This window comes from Callospermophilus lateralis, chromosome 4, assembly GCF_048772815.1.
Source record: "Callospermophilus lateralis isolate mCalLat2 chromosome 4, mCalLat2.hap1, whole genome shotgun sequence".
In the NCBI taxonomy this organism is placed as follows: Eukaryota; Metazoa; Chordata; class Mammalia; order Rodentia; family Sciuridae; genus Callospermophilus; species Callospermophilus lateralis.
Window position 1 is genome coordinate 163,281,127 of NC_135308.1, and position 24,579 is coordinate 163,305,705.

Consider the following 24,579-nt stretch of genomic DNA (forward strand, 5'->3'; position numbering starts at 1 on the left):
CGGGCGCGCGCGCAGCCCCCTCCGCGGCCCTGCTGCCGCCCCAGGCAGCCCGAGGGCCGCGCGGCCGCCGAGAGACCCGGGTCGCCGTCGACCGCGAAGCAGGCGGCGGCGGGAGCGCGAGCTGCGGCCCGCGGCGGCGCGGCAGGTGAGGGGGCGGGCGGGCCGCGCCGGAGCCCTGGGACCCGGCCCCCTGGCCCCGACCGCCTTCCGGCCCGGGAGCCCCCAGGCCTTCCGACGTCCCCGGACTCAGACCTCCCGGGACTCGGCGGCTTTGGGGCCAGGGTCCCCCGAGACCGTCTGTTCCTGACACCCTCGGGATTCCCTCGGGACCCGCCCAGCCCCTCGGGTCCTCCGGCCCGTGGGCTCCCGTCTGCCCTTAGCACCCCCGACCTCGAGGTCCCACACCCCGAGGGTCCCCGGCTGCGCGTCTGTGCCACCTGCCTCGAGGCGTCTGTGCCCTCCTCTCAGCGTGAGGTCTGTGGGGTGCGGAGCCTCGGGGCGCTCAGAAGTGCTCCCGGAGTTGGTGATGGTTAAAGATAAAAAGTAGGAACAAGTAACAGGTCCCCGAGGACCACTTTGTAACCGGACGGAGGGCGCGATCGCAGGCTCTGTATGTGTAATTGTGTGCCCTGGGGCTTGGAGGCCAGATCAGGCACAGGGTTTAACTTTTTAATGCTCTGGTGAGACTCCTATGGATAGAGGGAGGGAGCTGGGCAAATCAGGGCTGTTTTATGTTGTCTGCTCATTCTGAGAACAGCAGGGTTTCATTTTGTTTTGTGTGGTTTTCTTTTTTGAAGTGGGGAACGAGCATTGTTTTGAATGACTGATAGTTCTGTTATGGTACACAGGCTTGGTGGGCTGGTTCCGAGTTGGAAACCAACTAGTCAAGAGGCTAAGCTGTAGTAGAGAAAGAACTTGATTAGGATGAGCTGGCTGATGGGGAGCCTACAGGACCATCTCCCCTCCCAGGAAGCCGATTTGGGAGCAATTTCTGTAAGAGATGGGTGATCACAGGCTGATGGGCACCATTTTACAGGTGAAGGTTTGTGACCAAATTACACATCTGATCCATGACTGACCCTAATCTAGAGCTGCTTTTCAGTTCTGTAAACCTTAAGAACAAAGATTATTTCCTAGGGCTCTTCTTGTCATAGGTGGTTCCTTGCCCATAGGCGGTTCCCAGCACAGTCTAGAGGGATAGCTGCCTGAGATCTCTTGCTGATTATACTTAGATATTGGGAGAAAACATACTTCACCTGATTATTATGGCAGACAGAGGTCTTTGCATTGGGAGACAGAGGACACTGCCCCTGCTGTCAGGGCTTTATTGAGAGGCCAGGGGGGTGTGGTGGTAACAATGCAGTGGCTTTGAATGCAGCTTGGGTGGAGGATTTTTGAGAAGAGGTAAGGGTTAAGGAGGACTTCTTGGGCTGGGGATATAGCTCAATTGGTAGAGTGCTTGCCTTGCAGACATAAGTACACACACACACACACACACACACACAGGTCATTTTGGTGATGAGGAGGTGACAGGGAACAGGTGAGCAGATTCTTGAAGGTTGAGGCCAAGAACTTTGCCACAGTTATTCCAAACAAAGGCAGTAGACAGTGTGTGGAATGACAGAGGGAGTTCAGCATAGATTTTGGAAATGTCGAGGTGTGGCTGGAGTAGAGCTTTGTCCTGGGAGTGTGGCTGGAGTTGTGTTCTCTGCATGGTCAGTGTGAGGAGGGCCAGCCCACCATGCCCTTGGGCCTTTCTGGAATTACTGCTTCTGCTAGTAGGGTCCTGATAGATGGTGATCTAGCTGATTGAAGGAAAGTGAGCAGTGGTTGGTGGGGAGGAGTGAGGGAAGCATTTCCAGTGGAGACCAGAAAGGGAGCATGGGAGTTTTGTAGAGCACAGGGATTGAGTCAGGAGTGGTGAGAAAGGGGCCCAGAGTCCAGCCAGGACCCGCACATGGCATGTTTCCAAGACTGAGCACCTTGGGAAAGCAGGAGAACACTGAAGTATTTAAGGAGGAGAGTAAAGCGGCTTGGGTGGTGGTGGGGAGACTTGTTTGGAGGGAGCAAGATTATTGAGAGATGGCGATGACCTGGACCAAGGTGATAGCCTCCTGGGGCATGGCGGAGCTTCTGAAATCCCAGGCCTAAAAGACAGCCTGGGGATTGACCTGGGAATGTTTAGGTGAGGTTTTGTTATTAATTCATCAGGTATGTGTGCACCTTAGAGCTTCATCAGGGTGACAGTGTGTGTCACAGTGAGCCTACTAAGTACCCAGAAGTTACACCTGTCATAGAGTGGTCAGGGTGAAGGGGCCTGACTCTCAGAAGTGGCCGAGTTCATGCTGGCCTGGGGGATCCTGAAGGAAGAGGCAAGCCTTTGAAGGACAGAGAAATTCAGATGTGTCAGTTGATACTGGAGACAATGTGGGACTACAGGTGCTGGAGCTGCAAGCAGGTTTGAGTGTCCAGTTAAGTTGTGAGACTTTGAAGCAGTGGCTGACGTGGATCAGAGAGATTTGATAAGAAAGGGCTACAGGACTCCCTCTGTTGAAGTCTGGGCTGGGTGCGGGAGCCTGGGCTAGCCCTGTATGAAGACGACAGTGTTCTGTATACAGTCCAGTAAGCTGGCCACACAGCAACTGTGATGGGTCAAAGAAGAACTGAAGTGTTTTGATTCACTTCATTTTGATGAATTAAATAGGAAAGCTCCACTATATACAGCTATAGTGTCATAGGAACATGCTGCTCTTTTAAGTGTTGTCCCATTTAGTGTTTCCAGCCACCTTAGGAGGTAGATGCTGTTGCTCCTTTTTACACATAAAAGAAATAGGCTCACAAGAAGTAGGTTTCCTAAGTGTTAAGCAGTGCAGCCAGTATTGGTGTTGGTGGGGTGCTTTCTATGATATCCTGCTTCCTTCACCCAAGGAGCCTGGAGCTTAGTTTTCCTACAGGGAGAATGGAGTATTGTTTTCCTCTTGTAGCCCGCTTTATCTATTCCAGCTAAAGTTAACACAGACAGTAGTGTGACAAACCAGCAAAGACCAAACATAGAACTTCTGTGAGCTGATTGGTTTTCCTGGGGCTCCACTAATTGCTGACTTCTCTCTTAGCATTTCTGGGGCATGAATGGAGTAAGAGCTGATGAAATTGCAAACTGCACTCTGTTATGTGTGCAGATTTGGTGCTCTGGAGGTGGAAATGAGTGCCTGAGGTGGAGTTTTGGGTCACAGTGGACCAGGCATTGCCCAAAGTAATGGAAAGAGTCTGGGACATGAGCCAGGGGCAAGTTTACAGTTTGTTCCTAACTCATTGGGGGACACTAACCAGGTCATTGCCTCTCAGTCTCCTTGTCTCTTCAGAAAAATGAGGGTATTTGGTATCTATCAGCTTTAAGATTCCTCTAGCTCTGGATTTCTGTAGTTCAAGGTTAATGGGAGATCTGCTTTCTAGAACATCTCTTCTAGATCCTCTTGGGAGGGGACATGGTGGAGGAGAAGTGTGCTTTGGCCTCAGTTTTGTTGTCACCATTACTAGCTTATTAAGTAACCCAGCTTCTTGAGTTATGTGACGTGTCACATCTGATGGACACATCTATTTTCCTGGATGGCAGGTTCCCAGTAAAATATCAGGTGTGTTTGTTTGCCTTTCCGGGCTGCGCTGATGTCAGAACAGGTACAAGACTACACCGTGGTGTCGGGCCTCCTCAAAGGCTTGCTGTCATTGTGGGCCAAGGGAAGTAGAAGCCGTGGCTGCTTTGTGGGGTTCGAATGAGATGATGTACAGAAAGTGTTCAGAGCTCTCCCTCAGACCTAGTAAAGGCCTGAAAAGTGGAAGTGATTAATGTTGGTATTTAAATGAAACTGACTTTGAACTTTTTAAAAAATTTTCTTTTTTTTGGTGGCAACCATGGATGGAACCCAGGGCTTCACATGCTGGGCAGGTGGTCCACACTGAGCCACACGTCCAGTCCCTATTTTCTGGTACTGGTGATTTTACCTTTACTTGATTGGGGCCAGTTAACACATTCTGATAACTTAAGTAGGCAGTTCTGTCGTAGTTCATTTGAGCTGAAGAGAGTGGTCAGGTAGGAGGGGTTGAAATTAGGGTTTTCCTTTTCTGTAAGTTGAAGAAAGCAGTTCATCCTGAAGATTCCTTTTTACTGACTGAAGTTAGATTTTACCAGAACCCTGGCTAGCCTGACACATGTTATGGTGAAGTCCTGGAAAGGTGATAACTGGGAAGGCTGCTAGTGCTAGCTCACAGTGATGGATGAGCTTTTACAGCTGGTTAAGTGCCCTTAGATATTTGGCTTCATCAGTTTCCGCAACAGCCTGGTCTGGAAGTGGCCAAGCAATCCCTATTTGACCCGTTAGGAGGCTGAGCTTGGGAGAGGTCTGCTGGGAATGTGATGCTCTCTGGATGGCAGATCCCTTTCCCTGTCTCATCCCAGTGCTGCTTTGGGTGCACACTTGATTTGGGGCTAAGCCTCTTCTTTGCAGTATGAAAGCTTAACTTTTTTGTCCCTTTGTGCCTTATTTCCAGTTCAGGTGGAGCTAGGCATGCTAATCACACTCACCTGAAATTCCTGTCAGCTGGACCCAGGTGGTTCATTAGAAACGAGACTGCCACGTGTGATTTCTTCATCCTTGGCCCCCACCTGCAGAGGTCCACTAGGAAGCCAGGTTGCTGTGAGAAAGGAGGCTTAAGAATTGGGCGAAGTCAGGGAAGCGCACCATTGAGAGAGGGCTGGGTGGCCTGCTGAGCACCTCTCAAAGGCTCCTGCCTCCCAGACCTGCCTGTGGGGCGTGGAGACCATAGGCCACCCTGGTTCTGTAAGTTGAACTCAGCATTTCCAGTCTCCTGTCTCCTTCTGCACATTTGTATACCATTCTAAGTGTGGTGACTTTGCTAATGGTGGCTATAGTGGCACTAGTGATGTTTCTGGGAGTCATCTGCTCTGTTACCTGGCCTCGTCCTCAGGATTTTACATACCAACTCAGTGGTAGCGACAGTGACCTTGTCTGACTTTCTTGTCTTTAAATTCTGGGTCTTATGTGTCCCATCACTTTTTGAAGTGATTGCAGATGAATTGAAGGTCAGTGCTTAGAAGTGCTACTGTACATTGGCTGTATAAATGTGACCCCTGCCCCTTGTTGTGTGAGGCTTTATTCTGCACATCTGCTTTATGTCCCTCTGCAGCCTGTGGGTGTGCATCACCCTGCTTTTATACATAGCTTACATCCCTGAGAGAGTTGGTCACGGTGGCCATGTCTATAATCCCAGTGACTCAAGAGGCTGAGGCAGGAGGATTGTGAGTTTAAAGTCAACTTCAGCAACTTAGCAAGGGGCTGGGAATGTCGCTCAGTGGTTAAGCATCCCTGAGTTCAAGTCCCAGTACCAAAAAACAAAACAAACAAACAAACAAAAACCTTAAGAGAACTTATTTATAGAAAGAAAGTAAGAGGTTTTAAAAAAAAGTAACTTCTAACTTACTATGCTTGTAAAATAAAAGTGCAGCTTGCGATTGAAGGTGAATAATTTAGTTTTTTGTTATGCCCCTTTTAATTTTAAATCCCAAGTTTTTAATTCTACAGATATTTCAATAAAATTGCCACAGGTACATTCAAATAGGTTTATATATATTATGTTAATGTTAATTAGTATTATTATACTATAATTATTGTAATTATATTTTTACCATATTTCTATTATATTACTGTATTTCAGTTTTTGTAGGCATTTCACATCTGTGATGAGGGGACACAATGTTTTCATAATTAGCATTGCTGGCATACATTGGCGCCCTCTTCTCACAAAGCTTGATGGCCACTCAGTTATGAGCCTCTGGCTTCCTCAGTGCTCTGGGTCCCCTTCCTTCTCCGCCCCTCTGCTCTGGCCTCGGAGAATGGTGGTGGCAAGCCTTTCTGTTGAGTTCCATAGCTCCTTGCTGGGGCCTGACTGACTGCGCTGGGGTTGCTCCCATAGTTGTCAGCTGACTGCCTGCCTGGAACCTAGTGGGTCCCAGCAGCCTTGCTCCTGGTGGGTGGATGGGGTTAGCAGGTGGTAGCAGGTTGTCTGCCACATGATGTTTATTTTTTCAAGAGCCAGGACTGGGCTTTGCAGGACAAGGTTGCAGAAGACAGGCTCTACTATCAAAGCACTTCTCGGACTTCTGCCTGTATCCATCTGCTAATATGCCAGTGGCTCCAAAAAAGTCACATGACTCAGCCAAGTCATTGTGTGAAGGTGTGGATACCGGAGGACTGATCATGCCAGGGGAGAGGGTTCTCCAGGAGTCCACCACAGTGGGTTAGGACTGGAGACTTGCTTTGCTGGCTGTATGAAAATAACAGGCCTACTTTTCATAGTTTACCACCTTTTGAATTGGACTCTGAACATTTGTGTAGCAATGGCTGCTGAGAAAACAGGATAAGGCAGTGCTGTGTAGCTAGTTAATGAAATACTGTGATCTTATATTCTATGCAGAGGACATGTTAGTGAGGACCACCGCCCCCTGCCACACACACAGACCAGTGCTGGGGATGGATCCCAGGGCCATGTGCATCTAGACAAGTACTTTGCCACCAAACTACACCCTAATGCCTGGTAAGACTTTCATTAAAGCCTTGGATGAGAAGGACAGGAACTGTTTTTAAGGGTGTGCATTAAGGCCTGATATTGCTTTTAGAAAATGCTGATAGGTCCTTGCAAAAAAATGGGTTGCTATGATGACTTGGCTTTGAGCCTACAAACTGGTGACGTGATCACCAAGGAAACCAAAAGATGCAGTGTGTCTGAAAGGCCTCTGAAGGGTTTGCTGATGTCTGGAATCTGATTGGTTTAGAAGAGTGGCATTTGAGATGCAAGCAGTACCAGAGGCTGGCTGTCCTTCTGAAACTTTTAGGATCAGGCCATGGAAATCTCTCTCTTGGACCTTGGTTTAGAAATCAGAGGAGATTTGGGGTAATCTCCAAGTTATTGTAAGATTTGGCTCTGATCTTTATGCTGTTGAAAAACAGGAAATGAGGTAATGTCTTTTAGTGTTTATAAAGGACTGTAAATGTCTAAATATGGGCAGCTATGCAGCTCATCATTGCAGAGTTCCTGTGCTGAGTTTAATGCCATTGGGTACTTACCCAGTTGGCTGCTTTGATCCTTAGAGGTTCACATAAGTCTTAATTTTAGAGGCCCTTGTGCATCTTGTGGTTGGAACCTGCATGTTGTGTTGAAAGTGCTGTCTGGGAGCCAGTTCCAGACCTTCCAGTCAGGCTGAGAATGAGGGTCAGAATACAAACCAGCAGCAACCACCCAGGAGCACTTACTTTCACCCATGTGGAAGTGTTGTGAATAATGATAACTTGTTCTTTTGGGAAACTTTGAAATCACTTAATTTTGGAGTTAAGTACTCTGCAAAAAGTTTACTACTTTTAATACTTTTTGCAGATGTATAAATATAATATTTAGGTTTTGAATTTGTAACTATAATTCATGCATATATGGAGACTCAAAAGCAGTTGAACATCAATTGAAGGAACTAGAGATTTTTAAATTTCTTTGCCATGATAACAATTTGGGGCATGTGGTGTGTTTAGTTACTGGCTGTTAGGTAACTGTTTTAAAAGTCTTCTAAAGTACTGGGTGGTGAAGGCTGAGACAAATGAGCACTTCCCATAGGGCACAGGGAGTATTCTGAAGCCGTGTGGGTTATCTGGGGGGTTAAGTGGGAGGTGGGGCTGGGATTAGTCTTCTGATGAGCAGCTCCTTAACCTTCAAATAGGATTGAACAGGGTGTGACTCTTGGCATTCTGTCCCTGGTGGGGGGAGGGGATTAGGAAAGGAAGCCTGGGGCATCTACAGGAGAGCTGTTGGACTCAGCAGTTTTAACTCAACAATTTCCTTTGAGGGTCCTGAGCCTTCAAAACTCGGCTAATTAGCAGGAATCCACATTTCATAGTTGGCAAAGCTGAGGATTGATGAACGGGTCATGGAAAGCTCAGGGCTGGGCCCTGGGGGTGTCTGGAGGAGGGATCCTACTGTAGAGTGGAGAGCCTCTGTATTTTTTACTTTCTTTAGAAAAGTCCTTGACCTTGTAGGTCTGATGGGAACTGCACTGGGGAGGAGAAGGGGAGCCAGGGTGAGCAGCAGCCTCACTCTGGCAGCAGTGACCACATCTCTGAGCCTCACTTTTTGTGGGTTCTGTGTAGTGGGGACAGTCTCATGCACCTTGAGGAGTTTGCAAGCTGTGAAGCGCCCCCAGAGAAAGAGAATGTGTGCTCTTAGAGCAGCGTCTCAGGGTCATCTTAGGGTTCCACTTACCTCTACAACTTAAGAGTAATTAGACCGATCAAGCCTTGGGTCCTTACCCTGGAAAGTTATTTTTTGGTAACCTGATTTTAACTGAGGGGGGAAAAGATACATGTGGACTAGTGGTTTTCAGTCAGTGCTGGTTAACATGTAGCAAAGCGGGATTTTGCATGTCCTGCTGGCCTCCGTTGGGAGGCACTCCTGCTCTAACTCAGCACTGTGGGCTGCTCCGAAGCCATCCTAAACAGGCAGTTTCAAAGTGACAAAAAGCAGCTGTGCACCAAGCCTGTCATTAGGATATTATCCTACTAGGGTCCTGCATCAGGGACTAGATAAAGATGGTCTATCGTTTGTTGGAATTTCATACATGTAGCATAATTGTGAATGCTTTTTCATGGCATAATGAAACTTATTATAATGCATGAAAAAGTGGGATATGTACTAGGTTCTCAGATGATATAAAAATTTAAACTGTTAAGTCTCAAGGGAAATATACAGATGATAATATATATTGCTCAGAGGTAGTAGGATTATAGGCCATTTAAACTCGATTTTTCTGTGTTCACAGTAAATATTATGGAATTGAGGGGAAACATGATTCTGGAAAATTAGTAGACGATAGAGAGAGCTTGGTGGATAGAGAACCATCTGGGTTCAGAGTCCTGTTTTGTGTCTGCTTTGGTGACTTCTTTGGGCTGGATTTCAGTTAGCCACGGGCAGGCCTGGCACCTTGGAAGTGCGGAGGGGTGTCGGGTTCTGCCTCAGATCTAGGCCTGGACTCTGTGCTTGGAGTGCCCCACACCTCCTTTGAAAAGTCACATTCTGGCTTCCCTTGGTTATGCCACTCGTCATGTTCTTCCTTCCACTATCAGTCATCTGTGCACACGTCCACTGGGAGTCCCTCAGAGTGGTGTCCCAAGAGACCCGGGGGGTGGGGTGGGGTGGAGACCGCAGCGTGGGGCTGCAGCCCTGCGTTCCTGTGCCAGTTCTCCTTCCTTTTCTGTTTGACCAGACAGTGGTGCATCTCCAGCCTGATAAGTCGCAAGATTAGCAGGAGTGGCTGTGTGCTTTGTTTGTGTGGCATTTTTTAGGCCTGAGATCCAGGGCCTTTGGTTTTACTTTCAGCTGTAATTCTTCCAGGGACCTTCTGACTAATTTTTCTCTTTAGGATTCACAGATGGATTCAGTGGAAAAGACAACAAATAGAAACGAACAAAAATCAAGGTAAATAAAGTTAGCTACCCTTGCAGGCAGGGTTATTGACTTCGCATAGCATTTGTCTACAAAGACAGAGTGACACGCACACCTCCAGTTTTCTGCCCTTCTGCCCAATGAGGCAATCACAGTTGGCTCTCCAAGCCCAGCAGCAATAGTTAGAGGGGTGGGAAGCATTCTTTTATGTTTGCTGTCAAGTGACACAGGAGGAGGAGCTACCTACCAGAGAACAGGTAGGGATGATAGGTGTCAGAAAGCCAGGGTGTTGCCAGGAATTGTCTTGCCTGACACTGTATCAGGGATCATCTGTCATTATAGTTGGTCTTTTCAAGCTACTTGCAGCCTCAAAGGAATGAGGCTGAGCTTTTTGTTCAGATACAAATCACACAAGCACGTGCTTAGCACCGTGGGTGACTCAAGGTGACTGAGCACAGCTGCCTGTGTCCATCATGGAGGAGGGTAGAACGTGTCCAGTAAATGCCTAAAGAAGAAAGACATACAGGCTTGGTTTTCTGGGGTACAGAGGGAACAAAACGTCTATTTAGGGACAGGCCCTGTTTGACTGAATGTCACAGATGTTGCCAGGCTTGGTTTTCACTTCTGTGTTCACTTCCCCTGCTCCTTTGTTTTTAAGTAGAAAGTTTTTAAAAAGCCTCATCCGGAAACAACCCCAGGAGCTGCTCCTGGTCATCGGGACTGGCGTCAGCGCTGCAGTGGCCCCAGGGATCCCTGCGCTCTGCTCGTGGCGGAGCTGCATCGAGGCCGTCATCGAGGCTGCCGAGCAGCTGGAGGTGCTGCACCCGGGAGACGTGGCCGAGTTCCGGAGGAAAGTGATGAAGGACCGGGATCTGCTGGTTGTGGCCCACGATCTGATCCGAAAGATGTCACCTGTGAGTCTCAGAAATGCTTCAAGTTTGGCAGGGCAGCTCTTGGTTCTGGATCAAGCTGGGTGAATTCTGAGCCGAGCGCCCTGCAGAGTGCTCCTCAAGCCCTGCTGTGCTCATTGCTCAGCAGAGTGGGGCTGAGGTGCTGGAACCTTTTAGCCCACAAGATGTCATCCTTTTAAATAGAATAATGTCAGGTGTAGCTTGTGGCTCCTGTATCCCATAGTGAGTGGCCTGACTCTGCAGGGTTGGCTCTGGATATTGTCACGCTGCTGTGAGCTTTGTGATTTTGTGTCCTTTGGCACAGAGGTGTCCTGAAGGTAGGTTTTGGTCTAAGTAGCTGGCCACGTTTCAAATAACAGCTGGTCCCCAGAAGACATTTTAAGATGGGCAGTAGGTCGTCTGTGAGGCTTGGGACTCTGGGGCAGCCAACATCAGCAGGGACAGGGCGAAGTGGGACGGATTCCTAGCTCTGGAGGTGCTGGCAGTGAGGCTCAGGGCAGGCAGCGCCGGTTGAGGCCTGGGCTGCTGGGACGGTTGAGTCCACTCTCTCTCCAGCTTCACTCCTCTGGTCACTCACAGCAGAGTTGCATTTGCTGTCACCACTTCCTTTCTTCTCCCAAACCCACTTTCAAAAAAAAACTTTTTCTTTTTTTTTGTAGTTGTAGATGGATAGAATACCTTTATTTTTTTATTTTATTTTTTTAAAGAGAGAGAGAGAGAGAGAGAATTTTTTTTAATATTTATTTTTTTAGTTTTCGGCGGACACAATATCTTTGTTTGTGTGTGGTGCTGAGGATCGAACCTGGGCCGCACGCATGCCAGGCGAGCGCGCTACCACTTGAGCCACGTCCCCAGCCCCAGAATACCTTTATTTTATGTGTTTATTTTTATGTGGTGCTGAGGATCAAACCTAATGCCTCATGCATGCTAGGCAAGCGCTCTGCCACTGAGCTACAGCCCCGGCCCTCAAACCCACCTTCTTAACCAGGCTTTGCCCCCACCACCTCCCTTGGCCTTTACTCTGGGGGCTGATCTCAGCCCTGTTCCTGCTGACTCCCTAAGCCATTCAGGAGACACTGCTTCCTTCCTCATTGAGGGCAATTTAAGATGGTTTCTTAAAGAACCAACCAGAAGAAGAAAGATTTTACAGCACTTGTAAAGTCTCAGAGGGAAAGCTGGGTCTCTACCAGGGTCATCGTGCCCTCCCACAGTCTGGTACGGGCCACTTCTCACCGCCCTTCCTGGTACTCCCACCACTCCTCCTCCTGCAGGAGCCTCACTGACCCTTGGACCTGCCTGAGCTTTATCCTAGTTCCTTTGCACTCGTTCTTCTCCCTGCCCAGATACTCTGGAAGCCCCTCGCCCGCTCAGGTCTCTGCCATTGTCTGTTATCAGAGAGGCCTTGCCTGTGCCCTTGCCTGAGCCACCCTCCTTCACAGGCCCATCCCCCGCCCTTCTTGTTTTCCCCATGGTGTTTATCACCATATTTGTACATGGCCTTTCCCCTCCTCTAAAGTATCTTTTTGTGGTTTTGAAAATTGAACCCAGGACCTCAGGCCTGCTAGGCAAGCACTCTACAACTGAGCTTCATCCCCAGTCCCCCGCCCCTGCTTTTTTTTTTTTTGGTACTGGGAATTGAACCTAGGAGTATTTAACCACTGAGCCACATCCTCAGCCCCTTTTCACATTTTTTTTTTTTTTTAGAGACAAAGCCTTGCTGAATTGCTGAGGCCCTCTTGAACTCCTGATCCTCCTGCCTCAACCTCCCAAGCTCCTGGGGATTACAGGTTTGCACCACAGTGCCTGGCTCCCCAGCCCTTTTTATCTTGAGATAGGGTCTCACTACATTGCCCAGGCTGCCTAGGACTTGTGATTCTCCTACTTCAGCCTCTCGAGTAGTTGGGATTATAGATGTGCACCCCAGCACTCTTCTCTGTATTGTAATAAACTCCCTGAAGGTGGATTGTCTTCTTTTTTTAAAAACTGCTATATTACCAGGCGCAGTGGTTCACACTTGTAATCCCAGCAACTCAGGAGGTGGAGGCAGGAAGATCACAAGTTTCAGGCCAACCTTAGTAACTTGGTGAGACTCTGTCTCAAAATAAAAATGATTGAGGATGTAGCTCAGTGATAGAGCACCCATGGGTTCAACCTCAGAAGCAGGAAATAAAGAAATAAACTGCTGTATCTTTAGCAGGCAGAGTGCCAACTACTTAGTGTGTAGTAGCTGTTGAGCTCTGATTTCTTGTAACTCTTGCTCCACCCTCCATAGCGCACAGGTGACACCAAGCCCAACTTCTTCCAGGACTGCCTGATGGAGGTGTTTGATAGCCTGGAGCACCATATCCAGAACCCGGTGGTGCTACAGTCCATCCTCAGCCTGATGGACAGGGGCACCATGGTGTTGACCACTAACTATGACAACCTGCTGGAGATCTTTGGGCAGCAACAGAACAAGCCCATGGAATCCCTGGACTTGAAGGACAAGATGAAGGTAGGGCAGGGTGCGGCAGGCAAGGGGCGGCTCAGCATGCACTTTGTGGCTCAGAAGAACATTCACTCAAGGCATTGAACTTGTAACTAAGAAGTGCCACTGAGCCCCACAGTGAAACTGGATAGTCAGTCCTGAAAACCACGCCAGTCTCTCCTGAGGCAGCTGGGTCCCTGAGGGTTGTGCCCTCTGCCTCTGAAGACTTCTCTTACTGCTGCTGTTATTTTCTTTTCATGCTGTTCAGTATGTCTGACACCTGCACTTATTGATTATAGTCACCGTGGAAAATATGGGGAATAAAGCAGTAATAAAAGAAAAATTCCTAAATTCCATTGCTGGGAACTTTAACAAATTGGGGTTTCAAGTTTTTAATCCTGTTTTTTTTTCCCCTTAATATTACACTGTGCATTTTCCTGTCATTAAGATTTTTCTTTTCATTTGGTACCAGGGATTGAACCCAGGGGTGTTTAACCACTGAGCCACATCCCCAGCCCTTTTCATGTTTTTTATTTTGAAACAGTGTCTTGTTTGCTAAAATGCTGAGGCTGGTTTGAACTTGTGATCTCTGGCCTCAGCCTCCCAGTAGTGATTGAGGATGTAGCTCAGTGATAGAGCATGCATGGACCATGCCCAGCTCATTAAGCTATTTTTTTAAAAAGTGTGATTTTTAAAATGGCAATAGAATTTTGGTATATGTGTGTTTTTCTATGGATTGAACCCAAGGCCTTGCAGGTTAGGCAAGTGCATTATATATATCCCAGGGCCCCCCCCATCCCCCCACTTTTTGGTGATACTGGGAATTGAAATCAGGGTGCTCTGCCACTGAGCCACATCCCCAGCTCTTTTTTAAATTTTGAGACAGTCTCTCACTAAGTTTCTCAGGCTGGGCTTGGACTTGGGATTCTCCTGTCTCCGTCTTCTGAGTAGCTGGTGATACCTGGCGCTTTCCTTTGTATCTTGAACTGGAATAACTATAGTTGGCCATTTGATAAGTACTTTTTTCCATATATGTTTTTCCCTTGGTGTGAAAATAATGCATAGAGTAATTGCAGTGTAGCCCGTAACTGAGTGTAACCCGTAACCGTCCCCTTCTCCAGCCATTACTCCTGCAGTTTACACAACCATTGTCTTTAAGAAGTTCTTGTTGAGGTACCGTGACAGGAATAACTAGTGCTAACAGCCAAGTTTCTATGTTTTAAAGGTTTAATTTATAAATTACAAAATTTCTCTTAACTCTTTCTAAGGTAGGTTTGAAAAAACCATGAGCTGATTTAGATGTTCTCTTCTTCTGATTGAAATGACGCCAGGCTGATGTTCTCCATGTCGGCTTGGTTTGATAGGTTCTTCAGTGGGCAAGAGGCCACATCAAGTATGGAGTTCTTCATATTCATGGCTTATACACAGACCCCTGCGGGATGGTGTTGGATCCGTCAGGATATAAAGATGTCACTCAAGACCCAGAAGTAATGGTAGGGGCCGTCTTGGTTGGCTTGATTGCGCCCCTGGGGAACCTGTGGCCCCGGTGCTCTGCTGTATCTGCATCCTTGCAGTCAGTCCCCCACACGTGCCAGCCAAGAGTCGTGTCTCCGCGACCCAGCTGTTTCAGGCCTTGCCTATGTGTAGATGCTCTAGGAGGGAGCGCGGAAGACTTGGGAGGGTCTAGCTCTCCTCTCCCACTCTGCGCCAGCACCTGCCATCAAGGGAGGTGGCGAGGCGAGTGCACAGCACAGGGTCTGCAGTGTGCGCTCTAGTTGCTCCTCTCAGCTCACGGTTTTGCCTTCACTCAGGCGTCTTCTGCCCATTTCCTCTCCTTCCTCGACTTAGCAGTCTCTTCAGCCTTCACAACCCAGTCTTAAAGCCTCCTTCTCTGTGAGGTGTTCTTGATGCTGTTCACAGAACAAAGTGTGGAGAAGCCGCGTGTCCCAGCGCTTCCTGAACACTTCTGTCCTGGCACGTAGGTCTGCAGTCTCTTCGTGGGTTCACTTGCAAGCTCAGGCCAGGTGCCTGTTCCTCATGCTCTTCCAGCCTGTATCCCTGGGGACAGAGTGTCAGCAGGTGACGCTGCTGACTGCTTATGAGGAAGTCCATGCTGATATTGTGCCTTGCCAAGATGTCTGCCTGTGCGAATTGGTGATTCTCTATTGTTTGCCTGAGTGACCCCTCGCCATCTGTGCTTCTCCTCTTCCCACCCTTGGCTCACTGTCACTCCTCAGGTCTCCTGTTCTCATTCCCCAAACCGTATCCACCTGTACCCTAAGGATGCATTTCCATCCATGGTCCGTGGACAGATATTAGTTTCAGGGTATTACATGTATAGAATTCTGAGCTGAAGATGGTGTAATGTCCTTATTTTATGTCTTAGTAATTTAAGATTCTACATCATTCTAGAAGAGTGGAGTTGGGTGTTTGCTGAGCATTGGCTGTCCTCACCAGGAGATGCATTCACACTGGCCCCTGATTGGCTGGTACCTGGCCTGGCTAGGAAGAGGCTCCCTGACCCTGGTTGAGAGATGGACTCTCAGTCCAGTGCTGGCCCTGGTTGCCCCAGGTTGCTACTTGGGGTTTGCCCAAGCCCCACGTCAAGAATGTACCACCTTTCTAAAGACCTCTGGGGGTGACTCTGGGGAAACCCAGTGGGGAGTAGGATCGGAAAGCACGTGCGTGGGACTTGGTTAGTTGTAAGCTTCCACTGTTTTGCATACAAGCGTCCCCCTTTCCTCTGGGCCTTTCACAGGAAGTTCTGCAGAACCTGTACCGCACCAAGTCCTTTCTATTTGTGGGCTGTGGCGAGACCCTGCGTGACCAGATATTCCAAGCCCTCTTCCTTTACTCAGTGCCCAACAAGGTGGACTTGGAGCACTACATGGTGGTGCTCAAAGAGAATGAAGACCATTTCTTTAAGCATCAGGCGGATATGCTGCTGCACGGAATTAAAGTGGTGTCCTACGGGGATTGTTTCGACCATTTCCCAGGATACGTGCAAGACCTCGCCACGCAGATCTGCAAACAGCGAAGTCCAGGTATGGAGTTTTGTCCTCACTTTCCAAGTACAAAATTCATGGTTTTTTTCCCAGTCGCCCCCTTTGGAGTTACAATTCACATACCGTAAAATTCACTAATATTATTTTTCAGAAATGCCTCTGTAATTTTAAGATTTGAAGATTGGAGAAAGTGGGTGTGCCAATGACAGTCTATAATTGAACTTTGAAGTGATATTAAAGTATATAGTTGTGCACATGAATGTTGGACACGTGTATTCAAATTTCAGGTTATCTTAACCAATAAAGGAAACTACAAGGCCAACTTTATCTGTCGTGAATATAAAAACCTGAAAAATGCAGATATCTTCTGCTCTTATCCTGTCACCACATTTAAAAGCTAAAATTCTCAAACAGGATGATTCTATGAAGGCTTTTATTTCTTCTTTCAAAGTACATTTTCCTGTTCTGCAGAAGGCAGCGTATCCCTAAGGCATGCTCCTGGGCCCTTATGAGGAGTGACCAGGATAACTGGAACTTCTCAGACCTTGTCATCTTGACGTGAGGGGGCTAATGTCTTTGAGTTTGGTGTCATAAAACATGGATGACAGCAAGTGTGGAAAGTTCTGTATTGACTGTCCTGTCATGTAATACGAAACCCAGTTACTCTTCCCTACATGGTAGAATGAGGTCAGCATGCAGGCCAGCTAGGAACTAGAAGGTGCTGATGGTCCTGCAGTCACGTGAGTTTTCACCAGTATTTTCTTTTCAGAGCTGCTAGTAATCAGCAAAATAAGTCGATTCGAGTTGTACTTCTATGAATAACAGCGTAACCAGGGCAGTAGTCCGTCTCTCTAGTTTCTTCTAGGGGTGGAAGAAGGGAAGTCAAATTTGTGAGTTTGGCTGTGTACACAGTTTTGCAGAGAGACATTGCACTGTCCCCAGCTGCCCTTGCACTTGTGACTCCCTGGAAGACCAGGACCTGTTAACTGCGTTGGGCTTCTGGATCATATGGCTGAGTGGCTTCCTATTTCCTCTGAGGTCACTTTTTCAGATCCTGGCAACTGAGTAGATTTTGACAAACTGCAGAGGACTGAAAGGTCATTCATGTTTTTAATCTGGCTGTCATGAAGGACGTTTGTACTCACACTGACAGACTAGTACTCCTGGTGGGAGAGAATGAATGCCACTGACAGTGACATTAGTGATTAGCAATCATGGGTGTGAGCAGTGCTCCATTTGCCAGCTGGCTCTCAGTGCTTCACATGACACTCACTGAGCCCTGGTGTCAGCCCTGCCAGGAGGAGAAAAGAGGACAATGACTGGCCCAGGGCTCCATGGCCAGCACAGAAGCCTCAGAACAGCCCTGGCCTCTGGCCCCAGTGGCCAGAGGAAGAGGAGCATCCCAGGTGTGGTTCTGCTGACTGTTGCTCTTTTTTCCCCAGATGCTGAGCGAGTGGACAGCACCACATTATTGGGTAAAGCAGATCTTTATTCTTGCCATCCTGTTTTTTGTCTCCACATTCTGTTACCTTCCTGCCACTCTTTATGAAATCATGAAAGTTGTGTTTCTCACATTAAAGAGTTAGCCTGAATTAAGCAGCCTCCTGGAGAGGATAAGTAGCAATACCTTCAGCTACAGTGAGGGACTAATCCATCCCTTCAGTGGGAAGCATAACTTAGGCTGTCTGCAGGCACCTGGGAATAATTTCTTCCCAAAGAACCAAGAGGTGCAAGTTGTTGGAGGGAGGCTGTTTGTATTGCACCATGCAGTAAAACATGCAGGAACCCAGGGCAACCTGTCTCCTCAGAAGCTTTTCTGTTTAGTGCTTGTTTGAAATGTGAACAGTCCTCTCAATGGACTCTACTCCGCCTGATTATAAATTAACAATACTTAGCACCTACCAGCGTCTTCCAGTGGGCAAGATGAGCAGTAGGGATTTCCCTGTGAGTCAGCGAGGAGGGCCTCTGCAGCCTGTTTGGCGTAGGGGTTGCCAGTACCACATCTGTGTGAGTGATGGGTGTGCTTGGGCTGAGGAAGCCACCCTCGGCTTTCCATTGCCACACTTACTTAACTAAGCCTCTAGAAGTCAAATTTTTCTTCGGAATAAAAGCAGTGACTTGGTTGTTAAAATGTGCAGTGTACGGGGGCTGGGCTGGGCTGGGTAGTCACTTGCCTGGTGTGTGGAGGCCCTGGGTTTGATTCTCAGCACCACATATAAATAAATAAAAGTCTATCAACAGCTAAAAGATATTTTTAAAAATCTGCAGCGTATGGAAGGGATCATTGGGTTATTGCTTCAGTAAGAGCAGATTTAGAAGGTGGCCCTTGGAGGGTGAATTCTAGAAGAGATCAGCTTATTAAGATAAGTTTTTGACTTTCAGGTAATGCATGCCAGGACTGTGCAAAGAGGAAGCTGGAAGAGAATGGAACTGAAGGCTCAAAAAAACTCAGACAGTCAGGTACTGGTATTGTGTTATTCCATGGGGACCTCCCTGAGGTGTGTCTTATTAGTGGGTGGCTACAGTCCCAGTGCTTTGCTTTAGTGCCCCTTGTCCTGTGTTGGGAGCAGTGATGCACTCATTGGGTCAGAGAGCACTAAGAAGTTTTAGAGTGGAACCTGACCCCAAATGCCCAGAGGTGCCCCCTTTAACTTATTTAATTTTCTAAAATTATTTATTTTGCAGTGTGGGGGACTGGACTCAGGGCTTTACACATGCTAGGTATGCGCTCTGCCACTGAGCTGTGTCCCAGTCCTTCTCACTAAGTTGCCTAGGCTGGCCTTGAACTGTGTAGCTTGGATTACAGGTGTGTGCCGTTGCGCCCAGAACCTTTTAGAACTTTTGTTTTGTCAAGAAGATCACTGAAGGAAGCAAACAGAGTGTGCAGATTATAGACTCAGTTCTTTTGAATTTTCACCAAGTGAAGACACCCATAATGATCACACCCAGTGTAAAAATGGAACAGCTCAAGGACTGTCGGGGCAACCCCCCCACCACTGCCCACTTCCCAGCTAAAGTCAGGTTCTAGAGGAAACCACTTCAAATAATTGCTTTTTGCTGCTTCTATCACTAAGATTTATTTCACCTATTCAAACTGTTAATACTAGGAGAGGTGATGGCTACAAATCAAAGAAATAACACATCCCATTGGTATATACCTTGATGCTAGAAGTTGGGAAAGGAAAGGATTTACTTAACAAAAATGTCAGTGTTTCTTGAGTTGTTAACGACCACGTGCATGACTCCTGTGCAGTTGCAGGATGTGTGCTTGACATCGAGGTCCAGTGAGATTTTTTTTCCTCACGTTTGTTTATTATTATTTATTAGAACCTTAATGATTATTACCATCTTCTTTTTTCTCTTCCAGAATCAATACTAGTGGGGCTCTCCTGAATTGATTTCCGTTCTCTTAGTTTTCTCTAATACTTCTTTTTTTTTTTTTTTTTTAATATTTATTTTTTAGTTATCGGCAGACACAACATCTTTGTATGTGGTGCTGAGGATCGAACCCGGGCCGCAGGCATGCCAGGCGAGCGCGCTACCACTTGAGCCACATCCCTAGCCCCGTATACTTCTTAATTTTCATTTTCTGTTTCCATTTTTTCCAAAACTTTCTGGGAGATTTTCAAAATAGTTTTAAATTTAAAAAAAAATTTTTTTAGTTGTAGTTGGATACAATACTTTTATTTTATTTATTTATTTTTATGTGGTGCTGTGGATCAAACCCAGGACCTCGCACATGCTCGGGGAGCACTCTACCTCTGAGCCACAACCCCAGACCCTCTTGGGTTAAATTTTTGACAGTGTGATCTTAAGTTTTTTGAGAGCTCTTATGGTTTAGCCTTTCTCCTAGCATCTGTTGTTTAGAACGGTGATATCTTTTCAAATCTCTGGAGACACCAGAGGCCACCCTGGTCATCTGACTCCTTTCCTGAAAACACTGGATAGAGGATTTTCAGATACAGGACTTTATTTTCATTACTTTATGTAAGAAAACCTCAGTATAACAACACCTTTACAACAATCTGCCAACAGTCTGTGAGAGCTTTGGAATATTAACACTGTCAATTATTGATTAATAGTTAAGGTGACTCCAGGGTGTGTTGGAGCATACTGTGATGGGTTGGGGATTCCCAATCTGAAATCCACCCAAGTCTTTAAAGCTCTTTTGAGTGTCAAGTCAGTGCTCAAAGTTTGAATTTTGGAGAACATTGGAATTCTGATTTTGGAATTAGGCGTGCTTAGTCCCTTAAAGTCTTGTCAATACTCCAAAATCCAAACAAAACAAAACAAACAAACAAACAAAAAAAAAACAACAAAACCAAAAACCTCAGGAATCTGAAATACTACTGGTCCCAAGCTTTGGATATGGGATACTTGGTCTGTGCTGCATGTTTCTTCTTTGCTAGAAGGAACATACACTGTGATCTATTGTAGTCGTTAAGATTCATAATGAATGCAGATGACACTTAGATAAAATGAGGCAATTTTCAAATGTCACCTACAGCATGAATTGTTGAAAGTTTTGGTGGCAGGTAGAGGCTGGAGGTTGTAGCATCCTGCTTTTCAGTGGTGGATGAAGTGAGTGAGCCGGGGTCCTTCTGTAAGGACAGCTGCTGTAGATCCTGCATCCTTTCCTTTAAGTTTCATATGACTGCACTGTATTTGAGAGGCACGTGTATCTTTATAGGGGGAATTTTGATGGTGTTTTAGATAAAGTTCTTTTGAAATCTTTTAGCAAATATTTGGGTTGTGAGTTGAGCTGGTAAGGACTTCTACAACTAAAATGAAACAAAAAGTAAAACTAATGTTCTTTATGCCGGGCCTGGTGGAGCATGCTTGTAATCCCAGCGGCTCAGGAGGCTGAGACAGGAGGATCGCAAGTTCAAAGCCAGCCTCAGCAATTTAGTGTGGCACTAAGCAACTCAGTGAGGCCCTGTCTCTAAATAAAATATAAAATAGGGCTGGGGATGTGGTTCAGTGATTCAATCCCTGGTACCATCCTGGCCCAGGAAAAAAAAAAATAAATAAATAAATAATGTTCTTTAGAGCTGGGTGCTATGGTACAGACCTATAATCCCAGCTCACCAGGAGGCTGAGGCAGGAGGATCACAAGTTGGAAGCCAGCCTGGGAAACTCTGCTGTCTTGAATGAAAGAGGCTGGGATGTACTCGGTGTAGAGCACCTGGGTTCAGTTGCTGAACCACAGAACCCAAAGCAAAGAAAACCTTAAGTGTTCTGTGAGTTGTCCTCTGGGCAGGTGCTTCTTTCCACTGGGCTTCCTCCTGCTGGGGCTCCCCCGTTGCTACTGTGCGGGGAGAAGCCCGTGGCTGTCCCCACTGGACAGTGCCGTTTTCCTGCTGCTCTGGTGAACATGTGGTCTTGACTCCTGTATCCCTTTAGGGTGTGAGTGCAGGTGGCAGGGCCTGTTGCCTAGTAGGTGTTGCCACAGAGCAGTGGGCCAGGGGTTCTGTCCTCTTCGGTGCCCAGTGGGAGCGGTGCCACCAGCAGCAGCACGGCCTTGCTGCAGGCAGTCATGTCTGCTCAGGGAAAAGCCTCTGGTCTCAGTTGTGTAGAAAGCTGTGGCTTGTGCTGCACAGGGGTGAGAGGTCAAGGGTCATCTCAGTTCTGCTGGCCTCACATTGCAGGCTGCAGAGCCCAGGGGAGAGGATTTCCACCTGCCCACCCAGAGCCTTGGTTCTTCACAGGCCCACCAGGCTCCAACTGTGCCTGTGCTGAAAATGCCCATCCTTAGTCCGACAGAGAAAGAAGGCAGCGTCCAGGCTCGGTGGGGAGATTGCCTGGTCTTCCTACCTGGTCCTGTGTGGTATTACAGCTGCAGGGCCATCTCTAGGCAGAGGCTACTGTGGCCTCCGGGGAGGCTTTCTGAGTCCTCTCACAGGCATACTGGGAGGTTTCTGAAGCAGCAGTCCTGTTCTATTGCAGGTGTTTTCAGCTGAACTTCAATTTTGGTGTTTTTTTGCTTGAACAGATGATGCTGGAGGATCTTGAAATCTCTAAAACCAGTTAAGATCTACAACTTGAAAGCCAGCCTTCTGTAACCACAGTGCCATGCCCAAGTGATGAGGAACGTACAGAGGATTCCACGTGGATTTCAAGCCTCAAGTCACATGCCCAAGAGCCACATGGCTGAGTGACAGCTCCACTGTATGTGCTTAGCTGCTTGGGAGTGACATGGACACACTTCAGGTACACTTTGTAAGGACTGATGGACAGCTACCTCAGGGACCAAATCAGTGGGAGGGATGTCCCTGGTATTCCCAATTCCTATTTGACATGCTCTCTTGTGTCAAGATGACATTCCCCCTAAGAAAGGGGGAGAGTAAAGATTGTCCAAGCAACAGTAGTTGCCAAAGAGAAAATAAGAACTGGACACTTAGTTTTATCATTTTATGTGGAACATCTTTACCATAGAAAACATTTTAAAGACACGTTTGTTATGTTGTTAAATAGTAAAGGATGAGTTGATGCTCAGGTACCGGACCCAGGGCATTTTTAAAGACAACTCGATTAATAGGGCTTCTTTGGAATTACATCATCTTGGTAACTTCTTTTCCAAAGAGATGGCAGGTCTGACTTTTGCTAGGAAGGGTGAAGTCTCAAGAGCCAGAGGGTCTGTTCCAAAGTGGTGGTCAGTGTTGTGGAGGCTGTCCACTGCGTGTCTGGTAGTTGAGAAAGCACAGCGGGGCACTTTTAGATCGTCAGTTCTGAGCTTTCCAAGTCTTACTTCTCTGGGGCTAAACTTTCTGTTGTTTCCTAAAACCACCTTCCATGGATCACATTAAGGGGATTTGCAGGGAGATGGGCAGAGCCTTGTGAAAGGCCTGCACTTGAAACATCCTCGGGGCTCATCCGCGTGGCAGCAGTGGTGGCCCCTGGCAGTGCTCGTGGCGCCTGTGGCCCAGGCGTGATGTAGTGAAAGCTGAAGACCAGGGCTTCTCTTGAAAACAAGCCCTGTCTGGTCTCAGCTGAGGCTGCCCATCTGTGATGTGACATTTCTTGCCAAGCCCTGTGATCTCCCGTTGACACAGGGAAGGTTAAGCACAAGAATGTCAGGTTGGGATGTACAGGGACTGGAGAAGCCAGAGACAGGACGGAGACTTTCCCCCTTTTGAAGCATGGACAACAAACCTTTTATGTCACTCTGCTCATAAATAAAAACTTAACATCAACGCTGTGTGCTGAAGTTTTCTTTAGTTGTGACAAGTCTTGGTATAATGCATTTAATGAGAATTTTTAGCTTGAGTTACTAAGTTGTGAAATTCAATAAATTATTTCATTTGATGTATTTATAAGTTTTTTAAAAATATTTTTTTAGTTATATATGGATGTGGTATCTTTGTTTATTTACTTTTACGTGGTGCTGAGGTTTGAACCCCGGGCCTTACACATGGGAGGCAAACACTGTACCGCTGAGCCACACCCCAGCTGCCTATAAGGTTTGTTTTTTTTTTTTTTTTAATTTTTATTTTTTAATTGTACACAGTACCTTTATTTGTTTATGTGGTGCTAAGGATCGAATCCAGGGCCTTGCATGTGCTAGCCGAGCACTCTACCACTAAGCCACAACCCCAGCCCTATAAGGTTTTTTAAAAGCATGCATTTTTCAGTTGTAAGTGGACACAATACCTTTATTATCATTTTTTAATATTTTTATTTATTTTTACGTGGTGCTGAGGATCGAACCCAGTGCCTCATGCATGCTAGGTGAATGCTCTACCCCTGAGCCACAACCCCAGCCCTGCAATTATAAAGCTTTTTTTTTTTTTTTGAGAGAATTTTAATATTTTATTTTTTTTTTTAGTTTTCAGCAGACACAACATCTTTGTTTGTGGTGCTGAGGATCGAACCCGGGTTGCACGCATGCCAGGCGAGCGCGTTACCGCTTGAGCCATATCCCCAGCCCAAGTATAAAGCTTTTAAAGATATATTTACCACTTGCAATCAGGAATGGATACTTGATTTTCAAAATTGGAAAGACATGAGGTGCTGTGGAGTAGGATACAAGAGGAAAAGCCCAGAGTGCCAACTGTCGAGAGGATCCAATGCTCTTGTAATGTATGAATATAGTCTTCTTATAATGGCTCTTTTTTTTTTTTTCTTTTTTTAAAGTACCTAGGATATATCCCAGGGGTGCTTAATTACTAAACCACATCTCCAACTCTTTTTATTTTGAAACAGGGTCTTGCCAGGTTGCTGAGGCTGGCTTTAAATTGTGATCCTCTTGCCTTAGTCTCCCAAGCCACAGGGATTACAGGCATGTCCATGGGGCCTGGGAGTTTTATTTGTTTGTTAATGTGTGTACCTGCTGTTGTGTTTTTATTATGATGTTGTTCTTTTTTTTTTTTAAAGGTTTCCCTCAACCCCACACTTTTATAGCCCTGTCGTTTTCATTTTGTGCTTTTGTGTTGTGTGGTGGGTTTTGTTGCAACAGAATTGACTGCTCTTAGGGTCACTGACAGAGGGCCTGTGAGTTAGTGTTAGGAAGGAGAAAAGGGGTAATGCTGAGTCCCTGCAGCACTGAAAGGGACAATTCAGTGTTAAAGTCAGTGTCTTTCAAGACAGAGAAAGCAGCAGGTGACCTGATGGTAAAGCAAGTACTAAGAGAAGAACAAGGGAGAACACAGTGGTTTCGCACCTACAAGTGAGCTCTTGGTGACTCAGTCCACGTGGCGCA

The 24,579-nt window shown here is 46.9% G+C and overlaps 1 protein-coding gene across 5 annotated transcripts; it reads left to right on the plus strand.

Annotated features, from left to right (window-relative positions):
- The first annotated feature begins 48 nt into the window (after positions 1–48).
- On the plus strand, positions 49–23,074 carry Fam118a (family with sequence similarity 118 member A). 5 transcript variants are annotated; one of them, XM_076853379.2, is made up of 9 exons: positions 49–145; positions 9,476–9,531; positions 10,157–10,412; positions 12,682–12,903; positions 14,241–14,369; positions 15,635–15,920; positions 17,324–17,356; positions 18,264–18,341; positions 21,874–23,074. In XM_076853379.2, the coding sequence occupies exons 2-9, from the start codon at positions 9,485–9,487 to the stop codon at positions 21,891–21,893; spliced, it is 1,071 nt and encodes a 356-aa protein (XP_076709494.1). In that variant the 5' UTR covers positions 49–145; positions 9,476–9,484; the 3' UTR covers positions 21,894–23,074. The 5 variants fall into 5 exon arrangements, with proteins under 5 accessions (XP_076709494.1, XP_076709495.1, XP_076709493.1 ...); XM_076853380.2 differs by having other exon boundaries at positions 10,160–10,412; XM_076853378.2 differs by having other exon boundaries at positions 66–145; positions 12,715–12,903.
- The last annotated feature ends 1,505 nt before the right edge of the window (positions 23,075–24,579 follow it).